The sequence below is a fragment of the Anser cygnoides genome, chromosome 3 (genome assembly GCF_040182565.1).
Source record: "Anser cygnoides isolate HZ-2024a breed goose chromosome 3, Taihu_goose_T2T_genome, whole genome shotgun sequence".
NCBI lineage: Eukaryota > Metazoa > Chordata > Aves > Anseriformes > Anatidae > Anser > Anser cygnoides.
In genome coordinates, this window is record NC_089875.1 from 13701853 (window position 1) to 13729549 (window position 27697).

Here is a 27697-nt window from a genome sequence, read left to right on the forward strand (position 1 = left end):
TGGGGTGTTTGTGGGAGGAACCAAAGGCAGGAAGAAAGGAGAGATCAAGGTGATTTTGGGGAGGAACAAGTGTGGGAAATAGAAGGTCAAGGGCATAGAAGGTACTGCTTGTATGTCAACAGGTTGCTGGTGAGTGTGCTTGTCTGTCTTGGGTCTGTGTGATCGCTGCGTTCTGACCTGTCCTCTCCTGTAATTCTATTTCTAACCTCTTCCTGGGTGAGGGGACTCAGGTGACACCTGAGTGTGACTGGTGTGGGACCTTGGGTCATGGGGGCTGTGGAGAGATGGGAGTAAATGGCAAGCAAGTGCCAGCAGCTGTAAAACCAGGGTGTGCATTAGTGTAGAATATAGGTCCAGGTTAGCCAGCAGGTAGGTAAGTGGCCTGGGAGCCAGCTATTGAAGCAGCCCCAAGTCCAGGCTGGATGCACTTACAGTTCTGAGGCAACCAGGGACCAGAGCTCCTGTTAGAGGCACTGGAAGCACCTTGGGAGGTGCAGGGGTGCCCTGAGACACATTTGTAGTGTGGGTGCTGCCCTCTGTGGGAGGCAACTGGAGACAGAACAGGCCCCGAAGACCAGTTACTGGAAATAATTGTGCCTTAAAGGCCAGTGCTGGTGAGTGCATGGGTGTTGTGGGAAAGGTGTCAAGATAAAAGATATTTTCTGTTAATTCCGGAAAAGTATGAGTGTTAGTGGTTATTCTAGTGTGGTTAGAATGTGAACACATTCCCAGCTGGCATCAAGTTAAACAGAAACTCAGCTTTACAAACTTCTGCTGAAGTCCCCAGGTTCCTTGTAAGGGGAAAATATTCATCCAGAATAATGTATTTAAAAAAAAAACACTCTGGAAGGTCATAAATGACAGGAACCTTCTATCTTGTAACTCAGTTTTCGTAAAGCAGCTTAGGAACAAGTCGCTTGCCATAAGCTTTTTCTGTGTAAGGCTGATCCCTTGAGAGGCAAGAATAAGTTAAAATCTAAAAAGTCTGTTAGCACAGCAAGTGTAAGAGGTTGAACAGGAAGTCCTGTATTTTCTGAATCTAGATATCCTTGGTGTCCAGTGCTTTTTTGATTGTGCTAGCCTATTGTGGCAGTATCTCGAAGATTCCTGCCTGTTACTGTCTTAGGTTAAAGTAATCAGGCACAGATTATGGTAAAACTTTTTTTTATTGAAAAACATGGGCAGGAGTAAAGACATTATTTACACAAGTTCCTGACTGCAGCCCAACTTAGGAACATATGACCAGCAGTATAAGGAAAAGGAGGTGGGTCCAAAACATAATTATGGAGGCTAACAAATGGTTTGATGAGTACCACTCCCTGATGAACGTGGACCTTCAGATAAGATCAGCAACTGAAATGAGAAAGTAAGAAAATGTAAGTATGCATTGAGTGGGCTGAAAGCAACAGCCCAGCAGGGAAGTGCAGCCAGATTTTCTAGGGGGAGAAAAGGGGGTGTAGTTGGGAATGAGGCACATGACAAAACGAAGCCTCTGTCCCTTCTTCCAGCTGCAGTGCACCAGCTCCCCAGCAGAGAAGGGCAGCAGCAGCCTCCCCAGGGCAGGCCCACACTCACCGTTCATGGGCATCTCGTCTATCTGGGTGGAGTAGTACTGCTCGATGTCTCGCAGGATGCGGATGTCGTCGTTCTTCACAAAGTTGATAGCTACACCTTTTCGCCCATATCTGCCTGAGCGGCCAATTCTGTGGAGGTGGAAGGAAAGAGAGAGTGGAGCCACTGTGGGGAAGAGTAGCCCAGCTGCATTCCCTGATGTGAACACCAGGCTTACCTGTGTATGTAGAGTTCTCTGTTGTTGGGCAAGTCGTAATTAATGATCAGGGACACCTGAGGCACATCCAGGCCTCTAGCCCAAACATCTGTTGAGATAAGGACTCGGCTGCAAAGAGAAGGGGACAATTACTGCTGTTCCAGCCCTCTGAAGGTGTGTGAGGTGAGTTGTCTTTCCAGCACTGGGCCTCCCCTACCCTCCCCACAGCACACTGGCAGCATCCACAAGTCTGCTGTCCCATGCAGAACTGCCAGCCTTCAGGGGAGAGACAGCGCAGATCCAGCTTTCACCTATCTTAATTCTATGCCTACAAGTAGGAGCATTCCTCCTTGGAGGGTGAAGATCTCCCACCTCTGAGATACTATAAGAAGATGGATGGGAATCAGAGTTCTTCTGATTTTAAGCTAGACTAGGAACAAGGCCCTGAGAGAGGTTTTAAAGGAACCAGTCTTAGAAGCCTATGAGACATTAGAAGAAATCCTGACCTGAGGTAGCAATGATGTAAGGACTGTTTAAGGAATTTACCTTGCACCAGATCTGAACTCTTTCATGATGGATTCTCTCTCCTTCTGTGGCATGTCCCCATGCATGGATGAAACTGTGAAGTTGGCTTCTCTCATCTTCTCTGTGAGCCAGTCTACCTGTGGGTACAGCCAAGCAGCCTGGCTTAGCTATTTACTCATGGCAGCCAAATACGCTAGCTGGGCTTGGAGAATGTTTGAAGACAGATGCAAGGATGCACAGACATAAGGATTGAGAGACACTTTAACAAGCATTAGGGAGCTAAAGGAAGTAAACAGTCCTTACAGAGCATCAGCTCTATGACAGGGTTCCACGAACTCCCAAAGGAAAGGAATTAAGGACATTTATTCAAAAAGGGTGGTTTTGGTTTTGGGCTTACAAACAATTACAATAAGTACACTCTTACCCAACCAGTTCTGCTAGTCCAAAAAGGCAGCTCCTACCAACTACATCAGGTCTGCCTGTAACCTGTTGTTTACATTAGGCACATCCTAAAGACACGTTTAACCTCTGTTCTTACTGAATGATTCCCAACAGGGGAAACAATTAGGCCTTCTCGCTAGGTTTGTCCCAGCGTTCTCCTTAGAGTCACTCTCTTAGAGGAGACTCTCTGTGAGTGAAGTAACACATCCATCTGGTGGCTACCGTACCTTTCTCTTGGTGTTACAGAAGATGACAGCCTGGGTGATGGTGAGCGTGTCGTAGAGATCGCACAAGGTGTCAAACTTCCATTCCTCCCTCTCCACAGCCACGAAAAACTGCTTGATTCCTTCCAGGGTCAACTCATCACTGTAGGGAAGAAGAAGAGCTATAACATGCCACAAGTAGGTGAATACAGATGATACAGGTAAAAGGGTTGGCTGTGGTTCAGCAGAGCTCACATCTCTGCCCTGGATGTAGTGGGTTGCTGGGTCTGCACCAAAGTCCGCGCTATTCTACGAAGTCCCTGGAGAATTCTGCTCTAAGAAAGGCCTCAAACATTACCTGTGCAACAGAGACATGAACTTGAGCACCCTCTCTGCTTTAGACAGCTTCAAAGGGAAACATTTCTGTTCTCATAATTTTTTACGTTCAAACATCTTAGCAAAAGAGACTTGAACAAAGGTAAGTAGGACATTGTAAGAGATCACATGAGGAATGCTCTCCTAGCCAGGCTGCCTACTTACTCCTCTTGATTCTTGGTGAGTTCTAGTACCTAAAGATTTGTGGCAACGCCAGATGTAAGCTCTACCTCCAGGGCCTTCAGGATCAGTCAGCTTTAGCATACTATGTGATAGCAAATTAATGGAAGATGCCTCTGGAGGAGCACAGGAGTCAGGCTGAGCAGCAGCAAACAACTGGACGAGGATTAAGTCAGACAGATGAGTCTGCTGCTGTCTGAAAGTGGGGCATGCGGACATCTGCAAATATCTAGTCAAACTGCACTGGGGAGAAGAACAGCTGTCTTCCTCATGTTCCAAGAAAACTCACCGTTTGACCAAGATGCGAATGGGGTCGGTCATGAATTTGTTGGTCATCTCCAGAATTTCGTGAGGCAGAGTGGCACTGATCAGAACCACCTGCGTAGCTGGAGGCAAGTATCTGTACACATCATAAATCTGCTCCTTAAAACCTGCAAAAGCAAATCAAGTAGCACAGGACACTTAGCATATCTTTCTCCTGAATATCCTCTTTTTTCATAGCTTGAGCTGAAATTCAGCATTGGGACTGTGCTATGAGAACAGCGAACAAATCAGTACTCACAGCCAGCATCACCCATCACACACCTCTCCCCAGTTCTCCCACCCCCACCCTGACATGGCTGCACTGTGCAGTACAGCACAAAGGGCAGCACTCAAGAATTTGTAACTACTGAAAAGGACATGAATGAATTAGACAAGGCACACTAAGTAGCTTGTTACAGCCTGTAACGTAACTGTAATTGCCTAGCTTTGGCAGAAACAGTTGTTTTTACGAAGCGGAACCAACAACTGGGCCATAGTGGAATCTCAGAGAGTTGAGTAGAAAGAAGTGCTTTACCTTTATTGAGCATTTCGTCTGCTTCATCCAACACCAGCATTTTGATGGCTCGAGTCCTTAAACTTCGACGCCGAATCATATCTGTAAGATTTCACTTTGTAAGGTGAAAAGGCTCTGAAAGCAAGCGAGCCTACACTGCTCCCAGCCTGTCAGTGCATTTCGCTCGAGGAAGGACAGGCACTTCCCCTGTTGCCAACGGAGACTGGTGTTTGGTGATGGAAAAAAGCACACCCAAGGGCCACTGCGTGCCCTGCAACCAGGGGCATGTCTCTGCTGTTCAGCTAAGGGAGCACGGATCGCAGGGAAGCTCTCAGAATCTGACCTGTGGGAGGCTATTTGGTAACTGCACGCAGGCGAACCAGTCTCCCACAGCAACTGCAGCTGGATGTGAAATGCAAAGTGCTACCTGAAATTTCTGTCAGCAGAGTGGGCAAATCTGCCTCCTGCTTGAAGGAGCACATGGCTTTGTGTAACTCCTTAATACTGTCATGAAAAAGTATCTGCTCTAAAGCATGCTGTTTGAAGCCAACAGTTTGGCAGCCACCAACTTTGTTTTTTTTTTTTTTCTTGCACTTAAGGAGACCAGCTCTGTGCTCTCCCAGTGACAGGTGCTCACTTAAGAAAGTGACACCTGTTTCTCAGAGATCCAGCAGATGTGAGCTTGAAGGCTAACGCTATCCCTGTGGTCATCACCATTAACAGTAAATATAAAAATCTCTGTTGCGAAACTACAAAGTACAGTTGTGTGTACATCTGATTTAAGAAAGAGCTAGGGATGGCCAGCACACAGAAAACATGGGCCTAATTCTGACATTCAGACAGACCCAGCTCCTCTCTCCTCTAAGACTATGAACTGTTTCCTGGGATTGCAGTATCTTCCTTGTTAAAAATTACCCAGTAGCATGAAAAAGAAGAGTAAAGAACCATTTCAACAATGAAATGCAAAATATAAACAGAGAAAATCCCCACTGGTTTCTCTAATTTCAGATATTATTCCAGTAAATTCACACCTTGTTGTAATTCAGCACACTTTAAATTAATGGTGTCACAATAAATGCAGTGCTCATGTTATCTCAAATCTAAGCGCACAAAATCTGCACGGTGTTCCCATGGCTCAACTCATCTGAACCCGGAGGGATGCAGCCTCGCAGAGCTCCTTACCGAACACCCGGCCTGGAGTGCCAGCTACAACGTGCTGCCCATAATCCAGCTTTCGAATATCTTCCCCCACGTTGGTGCCTCCAATGCAGGCATGGCACTGGACGTTCATGTAGTCTCCCAGAGCAAGAAGACCCTGTTTTGACACAAAGGAACGGATTAACTAACTGAGCTCTCATGAAATTTGTTATCTGTGAAAAGCTGTAGGTCTGCATGGCTGTATGGTATTTTTTTCAGAAGATGTAAGCTCAATAAAAATAGACTTTTTGTTTTAGTTGGTACCCAAATCTCCTCAATGGCAGGCTTTCAAACACTCAGTCTCCAGGGATGATAACTGTTCTAAAAAAGTACTGTCCTTAAAAATTCAGGTTTCCTACCTGATTTTTGTCTTACACGGTTTTACTACCGTGTAAAACCTTAGACTGCTAACCAACAGGGTCACGGAACCAAGAACAGATACAACGTGGATTGGAAAAACAGTCCTTTATCAGGATTTCTTATTCCTTTCAGGAAAACACGTAAACACTTCCAGAAAGAAAAAGCAGAAGCTGCACTTCTAGCTCTGCTGGGAGACAGCTGGGAATTGGCAGCAGGCCTTGCAAGTGCTTTACGGATGGTGATTTAGATGCTCCTACCTTCTGAATCTGTACAGCCAGCTCCCGAGTTGGCGCTAAGATCAGGGCCTGGGTCTCACGAACCTGACAAGAACAGGCAATTGTGGCAGTTAGTCACGGGGCAGATACCATCCAAGCGTAACGTGCAACAGATCCCGTGGCACTCTGAAACGTCACACTTGAAGCACTCACACAGTAACAGCCTCTTACATTAAGTTACTTTTGACAACAGCTTGTTTGGGTGGTTCTTCATTTGACAGCTTGCTTTCTACCTAATTTCTGAAAATAATTATAGAAGTGCGTACTCAATTTACAGAAGACCAGAAAGAAACTTAAGCGACCAAAATTTCATATTTCCAGTTCACATAAAAACCTTGCGCTGCACAAAAATAATGTTTTGAAGTGTTGGATTTGAAAATTGCTGTGAGTACTTTACAGAAACAAAGCAAAAAGCTGACCTTTTCATTCAGAACACGCAACATTTATTTTTACAACCCCAGGCAGTGACAGGTGAATGGCAATCAAGGCTTTACTTAAAGGAGTACCAGCCCACAGAAAATCATTTTACTCATCATCTACACACTCAAGTGGATATTTCAAAAACCATTAGATGGACATGGTACCCCTGAGCAGAACACAAGCAAACGTTTGTCAGTCAGAAGTCTGCGTCTGATTCTGTGCAACGTATGCAGCTGTTCAGATGGGTCAGCAATGCTGTTAGGACTGCTGAGGGCAAATCTGCCTGCTGAGAGATTAACTTAGCCCTCTAACAGCAAAATAAAACTGTATGAATGAGGTCAGCTATTAAAACCAACTTTATAAGATTTTTTTCTGAATGTATTTCGTCAAGGTGGGTTTAACAGCTAAACCGATGAAATTTTCAGAAAGAATTTTGCCTCAATTTCACTGCCCATAATTAAGAGTTCAATGTAAAGCTTCATTTGTTCACTCTAACAAACAGAGGCTTTTATGGTGATGAATCTATTGATTAAAAAGACAACAAGCAAACTTTCAGCACGTGCTGTGAAGTTACCTGTATATCCAAGCACTGCAGAACGGAGATGGAGAACGTTGCTGTTTTTCCTGTTCCGGACTGTGACCTGAGAAACAGACGTTTGGTGAACGCTCTGCTCTCCATTTCTGGATAAACAACACAGGCAATTTCAATATATTCCACCTCTCTGCCCTAAGAACTGCCATTCATTTGCTGAAAACAAGTGAATATTGCCAACAGCGTATCCCACAAATCTTTGTTATGATCACAGCGTGGTTTGCAGACACACAGCTTTAAAGACTGTAGTACCAGAGACAAAGCACTATCTATTACAGGGTCCCTGGCTCTGGCGTGGTTACTCTTTATCAGATCAGCACTTAAGCTTTCTGCAATCTGTCTCGGAAGATTTTTGTTTGTTTGTTTTTTAAAGGAAATGTTAGATCACAGAATCCAACAGTAGCTTGAGTTGGATGGGATCTTAAAGATCATCTGGTTCCACTCCCCCCGCCATGGGCAGGGACACCTCCCACCAGACCAGGCTGCCCAAAGCCCCATCCAGCCTGGCCTTGAACACCTTCTGGGATGGGCCATCCACAGCTTCTCTGGCAAGGTGTTGCTGTGCCTCACCACCCTCACGGTGAAAATTTTTTTCCTAATATCCAATCTGAACCTATCCTCTCTTAGTTTAAAGCCGTTACCCCTTGTCCTATCACTCCACTCCCTGACAAAGTATCCCTCCCAACTTTCCTGTAGGCCCCTTTAGGTATTAGAAGGCCGCTGTAAAGGGTCTCCCTGGGATCAGCTAAGCTAACACAACCCAGAAGGCTACCAATTCCCACTAGCGACCCCAAAAGATTTTTCCCAACCACATGCTTTTTGGCCACCAGAAACACCAGTTTTCCCCCTGCATATTCATCCCCTTGGCATGCTGGCACTCCTCCGGCCTTGCAGACAACGAGCAGCCACGTACTGTGCGATCACGTCCCGGCCCTTGATGATCTGCTTGATGGCTCTCTGCTGGATGGCCGATGGCTTCTCGAACCCTGTGGGAACGGCCGTTAAGGACGCGTGCCCGTGGCCCCACCACACACACACAAACACCCCCATTCCCTTTCCCTTCCCCTTCTTCCCTTCTCTTCCTTTCCCCTCCCCTCCCCATTTTCCCTTCCCCTTCTTCCCTTCCCTTCCTCTTCTTCCCTTCCCTTCCCTTCCCTCCCCTCCCCATTTTCCCTTCCCCATTTTCCCTTCCCCTCCCCTCCCCTCCCCCCCTTCCCCTCCCCTCCCCATTTTCCCTTCCCTTCCCCTCCCCCCCCTCACCGTAGGCGTAGATGCCCCGCAGCAGGTCCTCCCGCAGCCCCATGGTGTCGAAGGTGGGCGTCACGTCCACCTCCTCGCTCGTCTCGAACTCCACCTTGGTCATGTCCTCCTCCTTCATCAGCCGCTTCCTCGCCGAGCCGCTGCCGCCCCCGGAGCCCGCCGAGCCCGACATGGCCGCGGCTTCTCCGGCCGCCGCCGCCTCACACGAGAGACCAGGCCGCTGCGCGGAGCGCGCATGCGCAGGGGCGGGGTTGACGGAGCCAGAGGGGGGAGTGCGCATGCGCCGTGAGGGAAGCGAGGGCGGGCGGTGGGTGCGGGTGAGTCGGGGGTGTTGCTCCTTGCCCTCAGTTCCCGTCGGACATTTTCTCTCCTCCCCCGCACCTTTTTTTGTCCTTTTTCCGCCGGGATTTGACGCTGATCCGTCTGGTGAGCGGCGGTAGGGCGCGAGGGAGCGGGGTGAAGCTGTGTCGGGGGAGGTTTTGAAGTCGCGTTGTGTTTGTGCTGTAAAAAATGATAATAATGGGGGGTGTTGGTGTCTGAAGGGGCTGCTTCACCCTCCTGTGCCTCTTCTCCCAGCCTCGTTTTTTAGGAAATTGGAGGCTTCAAGGCAGCACGGGTGGCCCGGCCACACAGCACGCCAGGATCGAGGCTGTTGGTGCTCTGTGGGATGAAGGAAGTCAGGAAGGTTTCTTCTGGCAGGGACCCCACCGGTCGCCCTCGCCTGCAGCTCCCCCGAGGTGCTTCCCCTCAGGCCTGGATCCGTAAGTCATGGCCAGTTCCTTGCACAGGGCGCTTCGTTTCCGTTTCATGTCTGTACAACGTCTTGCAGGCACAAATCCAGCTATCGCACCTTGAAGGGTTTCGCTGTTTCCCCACAAAATTCAGTCCTAAAGAATGGGTCCTGCTGAGAGCAGTTCGGGCCGAGATGTTTCGTTTCACAAGGGAGTGGTTTAATAGACGTTAGTTGAGGGTGGCGACTTGGGGAGTTTTCTACGTGTTGGTCATTTTTTGGGGATGGTCTGGGCTTCACCCGCTGCGTGGTGACTGAACGGCCCCCTTGGGTGCTGCTTTCACCTGTGCAGGTGGAGTGGGACGGTGAAGCTGAACAACAGAGCTCTCAACTCTGGTCTTTTTACAGGAGGGAGAGGGATGCATATCCTAGCAGAAGGGAAAAGTTAACCCAATTGTAACACTGGCTTCAGAAGCTCTGACATCTCTGTACCACTTGTGACTGAGGTTGTCACCCTTTTAGCACGTGGAGTGAATTTCATTCATCTTTTCCATGTTTGATATAATATATTTTTTCTTCTTGGTGCTTTTATCCCAAGGATTAACAATGCAGTTGCAAATGCTTTTGAAGTAACTGCTTTAATGCACTGAAGTGGAAGAGGAAAGGCCTCCTCCAAACCTGGAATGAAATTGGGGCTCTTGGAGATGTTACCAGCCCTGTTTTGGCTTTCTGGCAATCGGGTTCTGCTCTTTGAGTCAGCGTGGCTGAATCTCACCTTTGAGTCAGGGAGGGCCAAGATGATCTCAGCTCCATTTTAACTTCTAGGCCAAACACAATGTTGTCTCGCAGTCCCTGTCTGACAGTTTTCGACATACCACTGCATGCTCTATAACTTTTGTTGGCTTTTCTGATACTGCATTTTCACGGGTGTGTAGGGAGACCAAAGTGTGTGGTCTGTGGCTTCCAACCTGCTCCTTGTCATTGCCTTAGAGGTGGCTCATGGCATCTCCCTTCTGGCAGCTTGGTGTTGTTTTTAGAACTTTCCCCAGTATTGATGGGGTCCCTGGAGCTTCAGTATTGAAAGCCGTTAGTTTTTCTCTGCCTGTTTTGTCCCACTGACTTTCCTCTGTTGCTTTTTTACCTGGCATCACAGGAGAGTGAGCATCCTTCCTGCCAAGCTGTGTGAGCCCACATCTCTCCAGCATCAGCACTAGATTCACCAAACCTGAATTTGTCATTGCTGTCTGAGCCCTGGAAAAACTTCAAGGAGATCTTCAAGGTCCCTGGCACTGTTTTTTCTGGTGATGGCGAGCGAAGTGAGCAACAAGGCCTTCCAGCAAGCAGCCATCTGGGGTGGAAGAAGCGCTTGCAGGCAGGTTTGTGAGGGAGGGCTGGCTTTGGCCACCCCAAGGCTGGGGAAAATCTGGGGAGGATATGATCAAAGCCTGTTTGTGATACGGGGAGTGTCTCTAACACTGGAGAGTGGTCAGCTGGTGTAACAGTAGAAGTGTTGGAAGAGGGGGGAGAGCAACTCCGGTCTGTGTTTTTCTTTCAGAGGCCAAGCAGCAGCCCAGAGGAGCAGGGGAGCCTGGCAGAGGTGCCCGCAGCCTTGGGCAGTGCACTTATGGTCCCCAGGAGTGGGCTTCAGCATGCCGCTGTCACCTCCTACGCATACAAACTCCAGTGCCTCAGGTAAGGGAGGCTGCTGTGAGGAGGGCCCTTGTGTGAGGTGCGTGGGGTGTCTCTGAATGTGTCGCTCGCTGTGCCTGCAGGATCCAGGTGAAGCAGATCTGCAGGGAGAGGGACAAAGCAAGGCTGGATTTGGAGAAAGCGGAGAGACGCTGCCTGCAGCTTGGCAGGGAGTTGAACGAGCAGTACGTCACCCTTGAGCACAGCCAGAGCAAGCTCAAGTAGGAGGGGCTCTTTTGTTTGGGCAGGGAAAATGTGGGTGCCCACAGTCTCTTCCTCCTGTCCCAGTTTTCCTTTCTCACTTGCTTGGCTGTTGTATCAGTGGCAGAGAAGTCCCTGAAGACCCCTTATGCTGTGTGCACGTCACTTATGGTTCCAACATCCCTCCCCAAACAAGTTCTTGTCTTCTGCTTTTTGTGGGGTGAGCAGGGATGCCTGGACCTCATGGTAATCTGTGAATGTGCTTCGGTCACGTTGCTTGCCTGTTCCAGGGATGTTCAAACTGAAATGGAGGCAAAGGAGCTGCTTTTGCAGCAAGCAGTCAACCGTCAAGCAAAGCTGGAGGCTGATGCACAGTTCCTCCAGGGCAAAGAGACCAGCCTGCATGGACGACTGAACCTCATGATGAGGGTGAGTAAAACTGCCCTGGATGAAATGTCCTCACTCTAGAGGAGGAGGCAAAGTATAGGCGGTGATTAAGACAGATAGTTTGTCGTGCTTTTGGTGGGAATGGCAGGGGTTTTATGGAGAAGAAATAATTAGCCACATGCATCACATTGAGTTAAAATACAGACCTTGTTCCCTTGCTGTAACATTATTGAAGCCTCGTGTTTTCTGTTGGGAATGATTTGGCCCTTAGCAGCACCTGAACAGCTGATCGCTGAGGCTAAAATTGTGGCAGGGACCATGACAAGGAACAGAGACAAACGTGTCCCTGTGCTTGGGATGTTCCCAGTGCAGTTCAACGTACTCATGCAGACAGAGATAGCTCAGGACCTGACGCTTGTTGGCTGCGAGGGAAGCCATAGGTTTGTGAAGCAAAGGCAGAGACAAGCCTACAGGGCCATCTAGATGTTATTCTGCAAAACCTACTCCTTCATCTGGCCTTTAGAGAGACAAGCCAAACCCCAGCACACATGGTGTGTATCAGCACCGTGCTGTCCAAAGCAGGGGCTCTTGCCAGCCGTGCTGTGTTCAGCGTGCTGATGTGCCAGTGTTTTACAGCTCCCTGTTGTAGGCCCATGACTTACGAACCCATCCTGCGATGTGAGGACCCACAGCATCAAGAGAATCTTCTCCTTTTTGTCTGCAGGAGAACGCACAGCTGCAAAACAAGGTCACGGAGATGGCTGAGAAACTGGTTGCCTCTGAGAAGCTGGTGCTGGAGCTGCAGAAAGAGCTCAACCTCGTTGTGAAGGACAAGGTAGCCTTTCTTTCTGTACTGTGGTTAAGTAGGATCTTTTTAGGAACTCAACAAAAGATTGACCCTTTCCTTTGAAATTTTGTGTATTACATCTCAGTTGCAGGTTCCCCTCTCCCCTTGAATTCTTTTTGCACATTAATGACAGCCTGAAAAGAAAAAAATACTGGCTTTTAATTTACACCTTATAAAGTCTGAAAGAAAAAGAAGGAAGAAAGTTTGCAAGTGTAGAAAATTAGACAAATCTAAATTTTTCAAGTGAGAACTTTAGAGTTTGGTTTTAAGAAAAGAAAACCTTTCTTTTTCACGAGTATTGAAGTAAAGGGTTACTTCTTAGTTAGAATTGGTAGTAAAGGGTTCCACTGCAGCGAGGAACCTGGTGAAATGGATCTGGGGAAAAAAATGAGTCTGTGTTCTCTGGAGCCAGTTTGGGGAAGTCAGCTTGCCTGTAGTTTGGTATCTCTGACATGAAGAAAAATACTTTTCCCCCCTCCTTCTGCATTTGACCCATCCTACAGGTGTCAGTAGGAACCCTTCTCCTGAATCTGAGGGTTTAACACCATCACTCCAGTGATTTTGTAGAGCTTTTGACTCTCCATTTGTAGAGATGCTAATTTCCTTGATGGGAAGTGTTCCTTGTGCTTGTGCAGCTGGAGCAGGTGGAGCCCCACAGCCCAGAGCTCCTGACCCAGAGTGAGCGCTTTGCGGAGATTGTGCTGGAATACGAGCGGCAGTGCCAGGTACGGGTGGGCAGCTCTCCTGCAGAGCTGCTGTGAAAAGACAGCTGTCATCTGCACGTCTGTGGGGCTGGTGCAGAGGAGTGGGGCAGCTGTGATCAGAGTGTGGAGGTGGGGGGGTCCCTCTGGCCTTGCTCGGCACCTTTTGGCAGGAGGCAGGACACAGCTGTGCCCCTGGTAAAGAAGGCTGGTGCCTCTCCCACAGCTTGTGATCCTCTGTGGATTGGTTCCCCTGCTGGGGTACTGGGAGAGGGGAGTGGGGTTGGGCTGTAAATTCCCACTTTTCTCTAGCCATGGGCTCTTGTGTCTGGGGACTGTGTAGCTCCAGACCACTCTGTGCTCTGTTGCAAGGTATTTCCCCTTGAGTACAAGGGGGTGGCTGCGCTCCTCTGGAAGGCATGCTGGCAGCTAAATTCTTCTTTTTTTGTTTTTCCCCTTCCTCTTTCTGGTCCCCACTTGACAACCCCCACAAAACTCCTTGCTGCTGGACTCTGCTAGAGAGTCAAGGTGAGGCTGTCCAGGTACCTGGTGCGTGCGTGGGTCTGGCATTGGTGTCGTGCTCGTTGCACCTCCTGCATGGCGCTGTGCCCAGAGCTTTGGGCACTCTGGAGTGTGAGCACAGCTTCTTGCATGTTGTGAGTTGCTGGGTGCTCTCTGTGTTAGCTCCCGAGCGTGCATAGTCCAGCACTTACTGCGTTGTCCTTGTTTCCAAGTGCTGTGTGTGACTGGGGACCGCTACCAAGCAGAGATGGTGGCTTATCAAGTCACTACAGCAGGGGCTGAGATCTGTGCAGTTGCAGCAAAGCCCTTTGGATTCAGCAGACAGCCCCTCCTGAAGCTGTGATTAAAGGCAAACATGCTGGAGCGCTATCCAGCGCAGCAGTGCTCCAGGTGGCACCAGAGGGTTGGAGATGCTTGGTGCTGGAATTGTTCCTGCAGCTGAGCTGCCCCAGGGTGGTTGATGCAGGTGCTGCTGGATGGAGATGAAGCCTTTGGGCTTCATCTGCCCACGTGAAAGCACCCTCTTGGGTTTCTCCTTTCCCTTTGCTGAATGCTGGCAGCCTTCCTCCTCCTCCTCTGTCTGCTCTTTTGTTTAGAATGGAGATTAAGCAAACTGGCTCTGCTTTTACCTAGATCTGCTTGGTTGTATATTTTTAAATTGGGATCCGTGGAAGTCCCTTAGTCTCTTGCAGCCCCTCAGTTTTCTGGATGGGGCAGCACATGGGATGTAATTTGATGCCCACTCAAAGTGGATGGCGCGGAGGGAGGCAGGATTCCTTGTATGCTGTGACTTCCAGTGCAGTGTTTGAAGCGTGAAGTGAGACGAGCAGGTGCCCAGCTCCAGATATGCACGTGGAAGTGGCTCATTGCACAGCGTGGTGTTCAGCTCTGGGACTCCTTGCTGTAGGGCAGTGTTGACACTGAGACTGGATAGAGGCCAGCACAGGAATTTGAGAGCTCTCTGCCCTAAGCGGGCAGTGGGGTCTGCCCCGTGCCGTGCTTCCCATGAGATCAGCGCCCTCTCACCTCATTTTGTTCCTGCTGCAACCAGGAAACATTCCCTTGTGGGCCCTGCGTGGCTTTCATTTCTTCTCTGGCTCTTCCAAAATATCTCATCTCTGCCTGTTTGGAGAGGAAGAAAACCCCCCTGCCTCATTCTCTGACCATGGTGACGAGAGGGAGCTTTGCCCTTCCTGCTGTGAGAGACCCCAAGCGCTCCCAGCTGCTGGGAGCTATGGCCTCTTGGCCACTCGCAGCCCTGGAAAGCTTCACAGCTGTACCATAACCAGTCTCTACCTCAGGTGCTGTGGGACCAGAACGGCGTGCTGCGGAGGGAGCTGGAAGCGCTGCGTCTTCAGCTGCGGCAGGAGAGCAGGGCCAAGCGAGGGCTGCCAGCTGCAGGTAAAATGCAGGAGGGTTTGTTGCATCTCCATCTTGACAAAGAGCAAGGTTTTCTGGTGGTGGGGCTTTCACGGGAGTGTGGAGTGGTTGGTTGTGCCAGAGCCGCTGCTCCTCCTGTTTTTGGCGCTGGGCAGCCTTGGGAGGAAAGAAGGGAGTGATGGATGGTGAGGAAGGAGACGTGGAGGGAAGGAGGCTCTTCCAACGCGTGAGCTGGTGACGGTGCCTTGTGGACTAGGCAGCTGGCTGTGAACAGGCAGATTTTCACTGTAGAGGACAGTGAGGAGGTAATGTAGTAAAGGAGAAATAGACTGGGGGTTGGGAGGTTCAGGTTGAGCATTAGGAAAAAACTTCTTGCACAGAGGGGTGACGTAGCCCTTACGGGACTGGGACTGGTTTCTACATAGAAGGGGGACCTGTGTCATTGGGGGTTGTTGGGATTTGTCTGGATGAAGCTGCAGCCATCCCGATCTAGCTTTGGTGATAGTCCTTCTCTGAGCAGGAGGTAGGACTGGAGAGCCAGAGGTCCAGATTCCAGCACTTCCAGGAGTCTGTGGCCATCCCAAGCATCAAGCACAGGGGCAGTGGATCCAGTCCTGTCTGCAAGCCTGTCCTCATAGGGCTTCTCTCTCCCAGTGTGCCTTTCTCCCGGCCCTCTGGTTCCCAATTCTGCGTGCACAGAGACGTCACTCACAGTGGAGCAGCTCCGAGAGCAGCTGCAGGACCTGAAGGTGCAGCTGGAAACCAAGGTGAGAGCGATGGGAGCAGATGTCTGACTTCGCAGCACGACTGCTTGGTGAATGGAGGGGGGACACCTGTCTTCCCCTGCCCATTTTAGCTGGTAGGAAGATGTCGAGCCCTCGCTGGCTGGCAAAGGCTCTGTGGATGTCTCCTCTGTCACCTCGCATCGACCTGGGAGCTGTGGGAGCAGCAGCTCCTCACTGCCACCTCTTGGGCAAAGAACTGCTCTGCAGGGTGGAGGAAGGATGGAGGGGCTGCAGGTAATGATGCCCCCCTTCTCTCCAGGGTCCCCGTGCTGCAAACAAGGAGAAAGGGGGAGCAGTGCTGGCTGCTGGGGAAGCTGGGACCCGCTGAGGGCTGCTGTGTGAGACTGGTTATCGTGCTAGGTTCAGTAGGGACCAGAAACCACTAGATCTGTCTGAATTTGAGCTATTGGAGGAGAGGGGGGGCTCTCAGGAGGACGGTGCTATTACCCCAAGTTTTGTCTCTCTCCAACAGGTAAGCTATTACGAGAAGGAAATTGAGTTAATGAGGAAAAACTTTGAAAGAGAGAAGAAGGACAGCAAAAAAAGCTTCAAGGCTGAGATGAGCAAGGTGGAAGGCCAGAAAAGAGACCTGGAAGAAACGGTTGCAAAGTACGAGGCTGTAATCAATGGCCTGAAAGCGCAAAAATGTGTGCGGAGCCTGGAGCTGGAGGAGGAGCTTGAGATGGAGCAGGCCGGGGGAGGAACACAGCTCCCTGAAGATGTATGCTGTCCAAGGCAGCAGCTGCAGCGGGAAGGAGAAGAGCTGAGGACGCAGTGCAGGGACAGAGAGGGCCTGAGGTCTGGTATTGTTCTCTTTCTGCGGCTGAGTGGGAGACTGGGGATGGACGCATCCCCTGCTCGTACCAGAATGGGGCTGGGGAGATTTCTTATGGGGCTGGAGAGCTTCAGTTTTGGAAGAAAATCTGGGCATTGTTGCAGGGCTGCAGTAATTCAAAGTGAGATGTCTAAACTCCCCTTACATGAGGGCTTTTATTTCAAGTCTTCAGTTTTCCCTCTGTGTTCTACAAGCTTGTGTCAGAGCCAGTGCCCCTCAAAGTCTGTATCTCAAAACAGCGAGGGAAATGATTTTTTTTTCACTAGTGTTTTCTTATGATCTTTCTCTTTCTTTGTTCTTCAGCAAACTTGCCTCTACTTCCTAGATCATTGAGATCTGCTGTCTTAAAAGCAGCAAAAAAAGGGCTTAATTTTCTTTATTTGGCCAAAATAGATTGGCTTGCACAAGAGTAAGGTAGTCACTGAATGAATAATCATCCTCCTTTCCTATGCTTCTGGTTTTGATTCTGCAACCTTCCCAGGGGACAGAATGGGTTCGTGGAGGAGACTGCGGAGGAATTGGACAGGAAACTGTTCATGCCTGTGCCCTCCTGCTTCTCAGCACGCCCCATGACTGCCCCCTACCTTTTCTCTTGCCCCATTTGCCTCACTGTCCCTTTGTGTTCTTCATGACCTCTTGCCAGGACCAGAGGCTGCTTCAGCAGCACACAAGAGGAGGATTTTACTAGGTTGCCAGCCCAGTTTTAGGGCAAGAGGAGCTGAGATACGGGGTAGGTGTAGGAGAAGGGAAGTGACTCAACTAGGGTTTGTGGCAGAGAAGAGAAACAAACTTGAATAACAGAGAATAACAGAAGCTGGAACCAAAGCTGAAGGCGTTTGTCGTGGAGAAGCAAAAGCTTGGTACACAAGGGGCTGTGTTTGGGAAGGAAGCAGAGAGCGCAAAGTAAGGTTTGCCTTCACCCAGCAGGCACAGCAGCATGTCAGGACATAGATGTGATCTGGAGGGCAAAAAGAGGAAGAAGCCCAGGGAGACAGAGCAGCACAGTGGCACGGGGAGAAACGTGACAGTCAGGCTGTCAGAATGGAGCCGAAGAGGGAGAGGAACAGGCTGAAGCTGGAGGTGCTACAGCTCAAAAATGTCACGTACTAGCTGGAAAATGAACCCGAAGGTCGAGAGAGTGGCAGGTTTGAGTGCTAAGGCAGTTTGCACAACTCACCTCGTGCTGCTGCTGCAAAAAAAAAGCAGATGCCTTGTGTAACACAGGGCTGCTCAACAACATGTTGGTCCAAGACACTCCGACAGCAGCTCTGTTCTGTCCTGACGCTCTGACAGCAGCTTCGTTCTGTCTTGCTGTCCCCCGCGTGTCCTTTCCTGCCTGTGGGAGTGTGGTCAGAGAGCTGGGATGTGCTCACGTGGCTGTGGCTGGCTGCGCTCGTCTCCTCTGCCTTGCGCAGCTGGACGTGGGTGGTGGAGGTGCCAGAGGGAGAACAGCACGTGAATCCTGATGTGAGACCGATTCAGAGAGCGGCTGCTGTGTGGGGCGTCCTGCCAAGCATCAGGGGGAGCAAATGCCACGCAGCGCACTTGTCTTCTCGCTTGGAGAAGAGAGCGAGAACTTCCCCACTCAGCTCCTCTGCCTCCCACACGCAGTGCCAAAAACTGCAGTGCTGCTGGGGCAGACAGGCCGTTCTGCTGAGGAATTGGGATCCTGTGGGGACGTGGAGGTTAGCAGCAGCTGTTGGATAGGGCTGTACAGCTTAACACAGGGCCGAGCTGCCTTCCAGCAGGTGCCAGCATTTGTGGCCTCAGGGGAGACTGGGGGTACCCATGGGAGTGGAAGGACAATAAGGCAGCGAGGCTTCCTTACATTTAGGCTCATAGCTGTTGTCTTCTGATGCTGTGTGTCCTTAATCCCTTTTATTTCCCTTCCCTTGAAGACCTGCTCCTTCTCTACCCCTGACATCTCTTGATTGTCCCTACACATTTTGCCTGAGCCATTGGATGGATGTTTCTCAGACTTCTTTAGTTCTTGATGTCCTTGCAAGGGAAATGGGAATAGAGCAGGGAGCCTGCATAGGATGCCAAGAGCAAACTGGGCCTTTGCACGATTTTTGCATGATTTTCTCATTCTGCTGTCTCTCCCTGCAGGGGAGACCTGTGCTGGCTGCTGGAGGAGAACAGCTTGCTGAAAAGTCAACTTGGGAGCCTCCAGCAAGAGCTGAGGGAGGCAAAGGAGAAGGGCAGCAGACTTGATGAGTAAGGGAGGAACCAGCTACGGGAGGCTGGCAAATGTGTGTATAGCTAACGCTTGTAAAAGGGACTGCCACTCAGGTGCATTTACTAGGTTTCTGCTGTCTCAGGCTGCCTTTTGATTGCTCATTTCCAAAAGCCAGCGCTCTCACCTACTTTATTCCATGTGAAAGCTGCCAGTGCTGGGCCAGGCCTGGCCAAAGGCTCAGGCAGGGCAGAGGATAGGGTTCAGAGGTGGGCTTGGGGAAGGCACTGGGGACAGAGGTATGCTGAGGGAGGAAAGGGTGGGATTCTCAGTTATGTGAACTTTTTGGTCAGTGGCCTGCTGCTGCCTTAGGAAGCTTGGGATAGGGACTGGGTTCACCCACTGAACTGTGAATCAGGGAGCCGGGTTTCCATTGTGGTTGGTTTCAAGAGTCTGTTAAGCTGGCTTTCCCACTGCACTTCATTCCCTGATTTTTAGGCCTCTGACAATGTTGCAGGACTTCGGTTGTCCCCAGTTGTTTTCCCTAAAGTAGGCTGAGGCACCCAACCCACTCCAGTCGGTTCAGGACCACGTCCATTTTGGCCTGGTTTTGCTTCGTTTTGTAGGGCAAGACTGGATGTGTGGCTCTCTGAAATGGGGGCTGTGTTTGTTGCTGTCTGGCTTGAAGCTGATCATTTCCCTCTCCCTGACAGGAGACACGTGAGCGAGTTGGGCAGAGAGGAGGTACAAGAGCTGGCTGAAATACCACAGTTGATGGAGTCGGTAAGAAGCCATTAACACTGACTGACAGACTCTTGGCTGAAGGGTTTAGGAGGGCAAAATCTGAACCTGCCTATGGAGGAGAATGGGAATGCGTGCTTCAAACATCCAAACCTAGTTTTGCTTTTAGAACCAGCTTCATTTTGTAGCTTCTCAAGTAGGGAAAAGATGTGTCACAAAGGCCTGTGAAGGCCTTTAGAGAAGAGAAAGGTCATATTTACTACAAAGCCTCTAGAGAGGTCCTTTTTACTTATTCCCCCAGAAATTTTGCTCACTCCCAGTCTCAAACCCACATGCTCACAAGCCCTTGAACACGTGTGCGCAAAAGGCCTGGCCAGGATTGCTTGTGTGCAACGTGGACAAAGGTTGCAGGCTGTCAAATTCGTTCCCATTCCTGGGATTCCTTGTGACTCAGAACTGCAGTCTGCTTTGTGGAAATATCTTTCGTACCCTTCAGGGCCATCACCTGCAACAGGGAGGGCCTTTGCTGACCCTTGCTGAGTTCAACTTCCATAAACCTTAGGCCACAGACTCAAAGCCTGCTGTCTGGTTTTCCTCTTCTGGAGGAGAGCTATTTCTGTTGCCTCTTTTCCTGGGAGGCTAGCAGGGGTGGTGTGGGGGATTTATTGCCACCCTGGTGTTAGATGCGGGCTTCCTGCTGACACGTTATTTGTGCTGTGGTCTGGTCAGACCACGGGCCAGCATGGCTGTTGGGAATGGTGTCCTGGGAACAACGTCGAGGGGCTGGTTTCCTTTGGTGTTGATGGAGGCTGCTCTTGTAGCCCTTGTTCCGTTCTCGTTGCCTACGTTTCCATTCATGCTGCGTTCACACCAACCTTAATATTTCTGTTATGCATCTCTATGGTCAGACCCTAGTCCACCTCGCTGCTTTTCCCGGCAGCTTCCTCCAGGGTTATCAGCTGCGTGGATTTTCTTAACCACAAATGCTGTTCCTGAACACGGCTGCTGGGATTTGGTCAGGCTGGGAAATGAGGGCACATGTCCCCGGTGTATGCAAGGTCCTGCAGTGACAGCAGGGCTCTTGGTTGAGGACCCAGTAGGGACAGGTAAAGTCTCTGTTAGTGCTCATCCCGCTCTAAACCTCTGTGCATTTTTGTTCCTGAATGTTTTCCAGAGTGAGAAGAACAAAAGCGAGGTCTCCCAGCTGAACACCAAGCTGTGTCAGCTGAGCCGTGAGCTCCCAGAGCATGAGGCCAGCCACAGCGCCGGCCCTGCCACCACACAGCTGCAGAGCCAGAGGCTGGTGGAAGCTGAGCAGCTGCAAGGAGCGGAGATGGCCGCAAGGCCAGAGCACCACCGGCAGCATGCAACGTGTTGGACGGAGATGGAACTGCTTTGGCAGCAGCTCAAGGCCTCGCAGGAGAAGGTGGGTGCTGCTCGGTCAGTGACAGGGTGGCAGGCTGCTGAGCGGCCCCTGTGGTGTTGGTGTTGCCCTGCTCAGGGCCGTGTTGGGCACCTTCCCCAGGCAGAAAGGACTGTCCTCTTCCTTTTTGGGGCAGACAAAGGACTTGTCCTCCTGCAGCTCCCAGCAGTCTCCATCCCTGGCTTTGCAGGCTGCCTGGCAAGCACCTCTGCCATGGTCCTGCTGCTCTGCTGTGGGTGTGCTGATGTGAGAGCTGGGGTAGGGGCTGAGCGTGCTGCCTGACCTCTCCTCTCACCTGCAGCACACCCTGGGGCTGCCCCACTGCTGGCACAAAACTGTAACCAGCTCTCCGCCTTTCTGTGTTGCAGCTCTTAGAAGCCAAAGCAAGCCTGAGCCTGGCCCAGACTCGGCATGCGCTGCAGCTGCAGCAGGCCAAGGCCCAGATGAACAACATGGTGCCAAAGAAACAGTTCGAGCAGCTGCAAACCAGCTTGAGGGAGGAACAGTGCAGGGCTCAGCGGCTCCAGGAAAACCTCCGTTGGCAGGCTGAGCAGGCACACAGGCAGCTGGTCAGGACGCAGGTGAGCAGGGACTTGTAGGAGCTCAGTCAAGGGTGCCAGAGGGAGCACTGCCAGCCTGGAAGGTGGTTGGGGTCGCCAGAGGTTTGGGTGGAAGATGCTGCACATCAAGAGCCCCCATAGGAAATGCACTTGATCTTCATATTCCAGCTGCAGTTTTACTTCCTTGTGAACCCAGTCACCAGCCTGTGCTTGAAGAGGAGCCCTCCCCACCCCAATCTACTTACCTCAGGCCAGATACCTTGCCCCTTAGCGGGGCAGGAGCCATCCAGGGAGACCCTGTGCTGGCTCAGGCCTGGGAAAGAGAACTTGAGCCCTCTACATGGAGATGTAGCCTGCACGGAGTGGGATGGCTTTATCTGTAGGGCATTGGGTCAACAGGGTGTTGGGGTTTTGTGTGTTCATCCTCTGTTTCAGGACACTGTGATTCAGTCAGACTGACCTGGGCACAGATGGAACAAATCATAACCTAAGGGATTAAAACAAGTGGACACAGCAACTGCATCCAGGGAAATTTAATTATGTTTCTCCCTAGGTTTTTCTGGGCACAGGTGTGATAAGGAAGACCATTGGCTTATTTTTGTCTTTTTAATAGAAAAAAGCATTGCTGGGAAAGCTGTGTCTTGTCTTGAAATAGGTTGGTGCTGACCAAGGGAAGGTTGTGGGCTTTAGGCACTCCCCCACTGCTCTTGCATCCTGAATGTCTTCTGCTGATCCCACAATCACGCTGCATAGAATGGCTTGGGTTGGAAGGGACCTTAAAGATCATCCAGTTCCAACCTCGAAGAGAAGAGTGTGAAGATCTGTGTGGTCTGGGGGTGCTGGGGGCCAGGTGGGTGCTGGGACGGCCTGACGTTAGGCTTCGTTGCCCGCTGCAGGAGGAACACGAGCGTCTGCTGCAGGCGGCCATGGAGCAGGCGGAGGGGCTGGAGCGTGAGCTGAGGAGCGCTGAAGCCGTGCTGGCAGACAGGGCAGCTCACCTCAAGGACGCACAGGTGGGTGCAGGAGGGGCTGGTGCTGCGTGTCCCTGCCGGGCTGGGAGCCCTCTGAGGGCACGCTGAACCTTAAAGCTTCCTCTCCTCGCTGCAGGCCCAGCTCTCCAGGAACAAACTGCTGATCGAAGACCTCCGTAAGGAGAACAGGGGGTTTGCAATGGCCCTGCAGGCGGCAGAGCTGAAGCAGAAAAGCACCGAGGAGAAGAACCAGGTGTTGGAGGAGCAGGCCTCGGCCCTGAAGCAGCTCATTGGAAAAATCACACCGGCATCTTTGAGTGTGTAATGGGGCGCCTGCTGTGGCAGCCGTGCTGCTGAACCTGGCCGGGACTTGTCAGGTAGGTGTGGAAGGTGAGATCTGGCTGGGGTGGGAAATCAGCTTCGTCCTCCCTGATCTTGCCAGAATTTTCCTGGGTAGAAAGTAGAAAATTGAGAGACCAGAGTCCTTCAAGGAAATTGGTCCTGCGGATAGTTGAATTGCTCCTCTGCAGAGAGTTGCTGTTGGGGCCACCTTGTTACAGGTGGAAAGCCAGGGCAGGAGAGCTGCAGGTTCCTCAATCTGGCTCACTGCGAGCAGGAAAGCTGCATCGTGGCACTAAAATGCATGCAATAGTAGCAGCAGCTTCTGCCATCTTGCCTGCTCTGAATTTCAGGAACCTCTTGTAACTGATGCTGAACTCTTTTATTCCTTACAGTTCCTCTTGGGCTCTACGAGACGAAGCCTGAAGCTTCCTAAAGCCTGAGCCTAGGATCCAAACCAACATCGCCTCTGTGGTGAGCAGGCCAGAGGGGGCTCCTCTTTTGATTTGAGCCTCCAAAGGCTGGGGGTGGTGCTTGTGTCCCCGGTGCAGTGCTGTACTTCAGCAAGCCATCCTTACTGCGCTTCCTCAAAAAGGAGACCAGGAGGCAGGGTAAGTGAAGTGCAGCACCTTGCCTTCCTTCTTAGTCTTCACACACTAGCACCGAGTACTGCTCTTGCCAAAATAAACTGTAAAAAGGCCACAAAGCCAAGCGCTCACATGAGCAAATACCAGGTTTATAGATCGGCATGGGGTGTTACCCTCTGCGTGGAGGATGCATCATTGCCATTACATCCCTGCCTTGCTTTGTGCGGGGCCACGGGTGTTTAGGTGGGGGCTATCGTTGCTGCTGTGAAAGGACTCCTGGGGTTTTGGTAGGGGGGCTGTGGTGACTACTGCAGGAGAGACAAGCCTAACTGCCTCAGGGTAGTGAAGCAGAGGCTAGGTCACTACAAGACAGAAGGCTTAAATATCAGGCTGTTGTTGGCACAAGAACAAAAGGGGATAAATTGGCCATGAACTAAAACTCAGCTGCTGCCTGTAATTCCCAGCTTGGCAGGGCAGCCCCTTGCCATGGGGGACAGGACAGGGACGATGGAAGGAGAGGGCTGGAGGCTGACTGAGGCCTCCGGTTTAGGGGTGCTCTTCCTGCCATGGTGGAGGACAGCTGAGCTTCTTGCTTTGCCTTGGGGCAGCCCTGATTCTAGGGGCTCCCGGGGAAGCTGCATGATGGCAAGGAGGGAAGTCCATGCAGGGTGGCAAAACAAGCCAGGGTTAGCTTGGATGTTCCTTGGCTGAGGCTGGGAGAGCAGTGCAAAAACGGCCTGAATGCTTTATCCTCTATCTGCATTCTTCCCTAAGGTATCGGGTTTTGGGTTCTGGCTAGGGAAACCTGTGATCTTACACAGAACTTATGTTTTTAGAAGCATTATCTCAGCCAGTACTCAAAACTGAGCAGTTCCATTATGAAAACTATAGGAGGAGCAGCTCTGCAGTCTTGCTGTTTCAGTGCTTACAAAGTCCTTACAACCCTCTGCTCCCTCTTCCACCCCTCCTCCAAGTAGTCCCTAAGCCCTGCCAGACCAGGGTGCTGGGGAAGGTGACCCCATAGAGAAGGAGGCACAGTCAGCAGTGCTCATTCACTCAGCACCTTAAGAAAGCACATTTATAGGCCTCTGATGGGAGACAAAGCTGTGTCTAGTCCTGGAAAGCTCTTTCAGCCTAACCTGACATGTGGAAGAGTTCAGAGACACCTAAATAACCAGTGAAGCATCACCCTGCCAGGACAAGATGGGTTGGACCAGAGATCCAGGTCAGAGAGTGTTTAACGAACAGAACATTGACTCTTGAACTATGAAAACTGAAGGCTGAAGCAGTTCTTTATTTTGCAGCTGTGGTGTTCTCCCAGCTTCCACAGCCCAGCTGGTCAGCCTCTCCCGAAGGCACAGGGTGAACAAAGAGCTGCTCCAAGCCCAACAGCATTCACAGAACCTGCAGGTAGCTGTGGGGCTTGGATACAATGGCAGGATTCCCAGGCTTGCTACGTTACCAGTATGCACCCTTTGGTCACGCAGTGCTGCCCAGTATGGTTTGCACGCTTTATAAACTTGGAGCTGGTCTTCATGTCAGGCAGTAACAGCTGTTGCACGGAGCTGGAGGGTGCTCCGTGCAGAGATGCTGAGGTGGCTGAAGTCCTGCACGCACCAGGGTTCGCTCTCCATTATGCACAGGGCATCAGGCAAAGGCTGTCCCTCCTGTCCGGCACGCTTACGACAGGATGTGCTCCAAGACTCCTTGTCTGATTAACTGCTCGCATTTCCAGCGGGGCAAAAAGTGCTGCGTGGAAACACAGACAAGTTTTTCCCTGAAATCCAGGGGTGCCAGATCAGGCAGGGCTGAACCCCAGGCCTTGGGCACATCATGGGAGTGAAAGGGAAGGAAAAGAACAGGAAAGGGTTAGGACTGCAAGCTCTTGTTATGAGTACCTGGCTATTCTTCTTCAACAGGACTGTGGTTCCATCTTCGATCTCAAATTCTCCATAGTCCCTTAAGCACCGCACCTGCAAAGCAGAAGGGCAGCAGTCTCTGGATCAACAGACCTCCCCTAGAAAATATCGGACAGTACCGCTGACTTAAAACACGTGCTCCAGAAGTCCACATATGGACACACTCCTACCCATCTGCCGGAGCCTCATGTAGAGCCAACCTGGAAATGCAGAACCAGACTGATCCTGCAGCCTGGGGGCTCTACCTGATGTTCTCTTCCTGCCTTTGCCTGGAGCAAGAAGCACCAGTGAGCAGACCCAGCCCTCCAGAGACTAGAGGAAGACCAACCCTTCGGAACAGCAGCAGCATTTCCAGGAGAACCTCCCCACACGCAGCAGGAAATGCCAGTCTGTTAACACTGAAACAGTCTTAAAGAGGAGGCTGATTGCCACCACGCGTTCTTTCTAAGAGAGTAAAAGAACAGAGCACTTTAGCCACTGACTGGTACAATTTTTCACATGCTCTTGGATGGTTATATCAGCTGTGTAAAATTATTTATAGTCTCATCTATCAAAGTCCATTTAAAATAATAATAAACCTCACCTAATTAACAACCTATAACGTAGGAACAAGGTTTCTAATCAAAGAGTTCTTTGAAAGGAAGAGTTAAGTTTCTGCAAAATAAATACTTAAAAACTTTTTACTGTGGTTCAGACCCCTCACCCCTACCGCACCAATTCCCTGCAGACCAGTAATTCATGTTTCAACATAATTTGAGCCCTCAGTAGGTGAAGAAGTAAAATACTGGCAGGAAGGAGTTTAAACAGGAAAGCATAAGAGGTTGTGGAAGCTTTGGTGCTCTGGAAGGCTTTACTCAAAGAACTTCCTAACAGGGAGGGAAGTAAAAAAAAAACTGAAAAAGAAGAGACAGCTGGGCAAAAAATGTTTGTTCACAGACAAGTCGCCACTCTTCACTTACTTCGATGTACAGGCTCTTTGGAGGTTTTATGTCCTGCGTCAGGTCCAGCCCCTCCTCTCCTCCTACTGACCTCATGTAGGTAGCCAGGGACTTTTTGTACCGATTGAACCACTCCACCTGCAGACATCAACAGCAGTCCCTCAGGCAAAGCCATGCAGCTCATGCTGAAAGACAGGTGCCTGATGAGCGAGATGCAGTTTGTTTGTGCTGTCAGACCTCTGTTCGTGGCAGCCAACAGTGAATGCAAGTTCTTCTGAAGGGAAAAACTGTCCTGGACACAGAGCAATCTGGATTCAGGCTAGCACACATGCAGAGAACACCATTAGGAGCTCTGTACTTCAGTCCAGAGAGAGAATTTGAGAACAGCACGTAGAGACCAGAGTTCTGCTGGCTGTGAGCGGGATCTAATGAAGGCCACATGATCCTTTAAGTCGCCAGGCATTACCTGTACTCATTGTACATTCAGGATTGCACCCTTAGAACATGAAGAAACAGATTGACGTGTACAGAAAAGCACGTGAAATGTCTTACGGTTTTAGTAGGGAGGGGGGAAGGTCATCCATTTTTGACTGTACTAAATAATCCACTGGGGAGAGTAAGTGGAAGGAGGGGAACGGTGCGAGACGAGGCAGACTCACTTCCTCAGCTGACATGTGGAACTGGATGGCGTTCGGCAGGATGCTGCCATACTCCCACCTGAGCGCTCGGATCCGCAGCAACCGGTCGTACCTGGGGCAAGAAACGAGGGGCACAACCAGCACCTTCACCATACCCCGGTCCGCCCTCAGAGCAGAGGGCAAAGGCTCTGGTTACCCTACCTTAATCCTTCTAAAGGATGTCATTTTTGTTAAAAGGGTGGGATTTTTGGCCTCTTTGTTAATTAAAACTTTTAAAGCGCAGGAGTAAGCGGTCTTCCATATGGTTTTTGGTGATGCCAGCGGGGAACAGGGGCAGCCCCGTTGGCTGGACAGAGGAACCGAGGGCAGGTAGCTCGGGTTGGGGTCCCCAGCACCCCCCCCCTCCGTACCCCCCAGGGTACTCACAGGTAGGCCACGATGCAGCGCTGGTTCCGCAGCAGGCAGCAGTGGCGAAACCGGATGAGGAAAATCAGGTCCGTCCGGCCCGATTTCGCTTCGGACCTGGGAGAAGAGCCGCGTTACACCGGGACGGGACGGGACGGGACGGGACGGGGCGGGGCACGACGGGACCCCCTGAACCCCGCCCCGCGGCACTCACACGTCCGCCTGGTTCCGCTCGTACAGCGCCCGCATCTCCTCCAGCGCCTGCCGCAGCTCCTCCGCCTGCAGCACGGGAGGCACTCGGTGAGGACGAGCCCCGGGGGTCCCGTCCCGGTCCCGGTCCCAGTCCCAGTCCTCCCCCCGTCCCCGCTCACCCGGAACGGCGGCAGGTGCCCGCCCGCGGCGCGCTGCAGCTCCCGCACCAGCCCCACCGCCCGCTCCCCCGCCATGCCGCCGCGGCGCGCGCGCGGGAAAGCCGCGCCGCCCCGCAGCCAATGGGAGGCGGCCGAGGGG

The 27697-nt window shown here is 51.2% G+C and overlaps 3 protein-coding genes across 11 annotated transcripts; 1 reads left to right on the forward strand and 2 right to left on the reverse strand.

The window, feature by feature from the left end:
• Positions 1 to 1154: 1154 nt before the first annotated feature.
• EIF4A3 (eukaryotic translation initiation factor 4A3) lies at positions 1155 to 8708 on the reverse strand. Its single transcript, XM_048048352.2, has 12 exons — positions 8414 to 8708; positions 8067 to 8139; positions 7136 to 7202; positions 6124 to 6186; positions 5492 to 5624; positions 4331 to 4411; positions 3782 to 3923; positions 2962 to 3100; positions 2315 to 2430; positions 1790 to 1897; positions 1576 to 1703; positions 1155 to 1353 (listed from the first exon to the last, which is right to left on the reverse strand). Exons 1-12 carry the CDS (start codon positions 8691 to 8693, stop codon positions 1337 to 1339), a joined length of 1347 nt encoding a protein of 448 aa, XP_047904309.1. The 5' UTR covers positions 8694 to 8708; the 3' UTR covers positions 1155 to 1336.
• LOC106045607 (ninein-like protein) lies at positions 8601 to 25886 on the forward strand. Of its 9 annotated transcripts, none has more exons than XM_066995485.1 (20): positions 8699 to 8839; positions 8990 to 9174; positions 10297 to 10519; positions 10699 to 10835; positions 10916 to 11053; positions 11324 to 11462; positions 12145 to 12255; positions 12903 to 12992; positions 14792 to 14891; positions 15525 to 15637; positions 16128 to 16453; positions 18600 to 18707; positions 19380 to 19449; positions 20582 to 20833; positions 21199 to 21411; positions 22287 to 22403; positions 22498 to 22738; positions 23096 to 23311; positions 24592 to 24697; positions 25207 to 25886. In XM_066995485.1, exons 3-17 carry the CDS (start codon positions 10448 to 10450, stop codon positions 22684 to 22686), a joined length of 2175 nt encoding a protein of 724 aa, XP_066851586.1. In that variant the 5' UTR covers positions 8699 to 8839; positions 8990 to 9174; positions 10297 to 10447; the 3' UTR covers positions 22687 to 22738; positions 23096 to 23311; positions 24592 to 24697; positions 25207 to 25886. The 9 variants fall into 9 exon arrangements, with proteins under 9 accessions (XP_047904303.2, XP_066851586.1, XP_066851588.1 ...); XM_066995487.1 differs by having other exon boundaries at positions 23096 to 23174; XM_048048346.2 differs by lacking the exon at positions 24592 to 24697 and having other exon boundaries at positions 8601 to 8730.
• On the reverse strand, positions 24562 to 27697 carry GINS1 (GINS complex subunit 1). Its single transcript, XM_048048354.2, has 7 exons — positions 27559 to 27697; positions 27402 to 27466; positions 27209 to 27304; positions 26804 to 26894; positions 26166 to 26282; positions 25186 to 25260; positions 24562 to 25036 (listed from the first exon to the last, which is right to left on the reverse strand). Exons 1-7 carry the CDS (start codon positions 27631 to 27633, stop codon positions 24968 to 24970), a joined length of 588 nt encoding a protein of 195 aa, XP_047904311.1. The 5' UTR covers positions 27634 to 27697; the 3' UTR covers positions 24562 to 24967.

What these genes read in the sequence shown, in the direction of transcription:
- LOC106045607 (XM_048048346.2), top strand. Translation starts at nt 10,448, where the DNA reads ATGGCGAGCGAAGTGAGCAACAAGGCCTTCCAGCAAGCAGCCATCTGG. An exon ending in ACCTCGTTGTGAAGGACAAG is followed by an intron (nt 12,256 to 12,902) that starts GTAGCCTTTCTT and finishes GTGCTTGTGCAG; the next exon opens with CTGGAGCAGGTGGAGCCCCA. An exon ending in AGGTGCAGCTGGAAACCAAG is followed by an intron (nt 15,638 to 16,127) that starts GTGAGAGCGATG and finishes TCTCTCCAACAG; the next exon opens with GTAAGCTATTACGAGAAGGA.
- EIF4A3 (XM_048048352.2), bottom strand. Translation starts at nt 8,693, where the DNA reads ATGCGCACTCCCCCCTCTGGCTCCGTCAACCCCGCCCCTGCGCATGCG. An exon ending in GCGGGGCATCTACGCCTACG is followed by an intron (nt 8,140 to 8,413) that starts GTGAGGGGGGGG and finishes CCGTTCCCACAG; the next exon opens with GGTTCGAGAAGCCATCGGCC. An exon ending in ATTCGCATCTTGGTCAAACG is followed by an intron (nt 3,101 to 3,781) that starts GTGAGTTTTCTT and finishes TCTTCCCTACAG; the next exon opens with TGATGAGTTGACCCTGGAAG.
- GINS1 (XM_048048354.2), bottom strand. Translation starts at nt 27,633, where the DNA reads ATGGCGGGGGAGCGGGCGGTGGGGCTGGTGCGGGAGCTGCAGCGCGCC. An exon ending in GGCACCTGCCGCCGTTCCGG is followed by an intron (nt 27,467 to 27,558) that starts GTGAGCGGGGAC and finishes CCCGTGCTGCAG; the next exon opens with GCGGAGGAGCTGCGGCAGGC. An exon ending in GAGCGGAACCAGGCGGACGT is followed by an intron (nt 27,305 to 27,401) that starts GTGAGTGCCGCG and finishes CTCTTCTCCCAG; the next exon opens with GTCCGAAGCGAAATCGGGCC.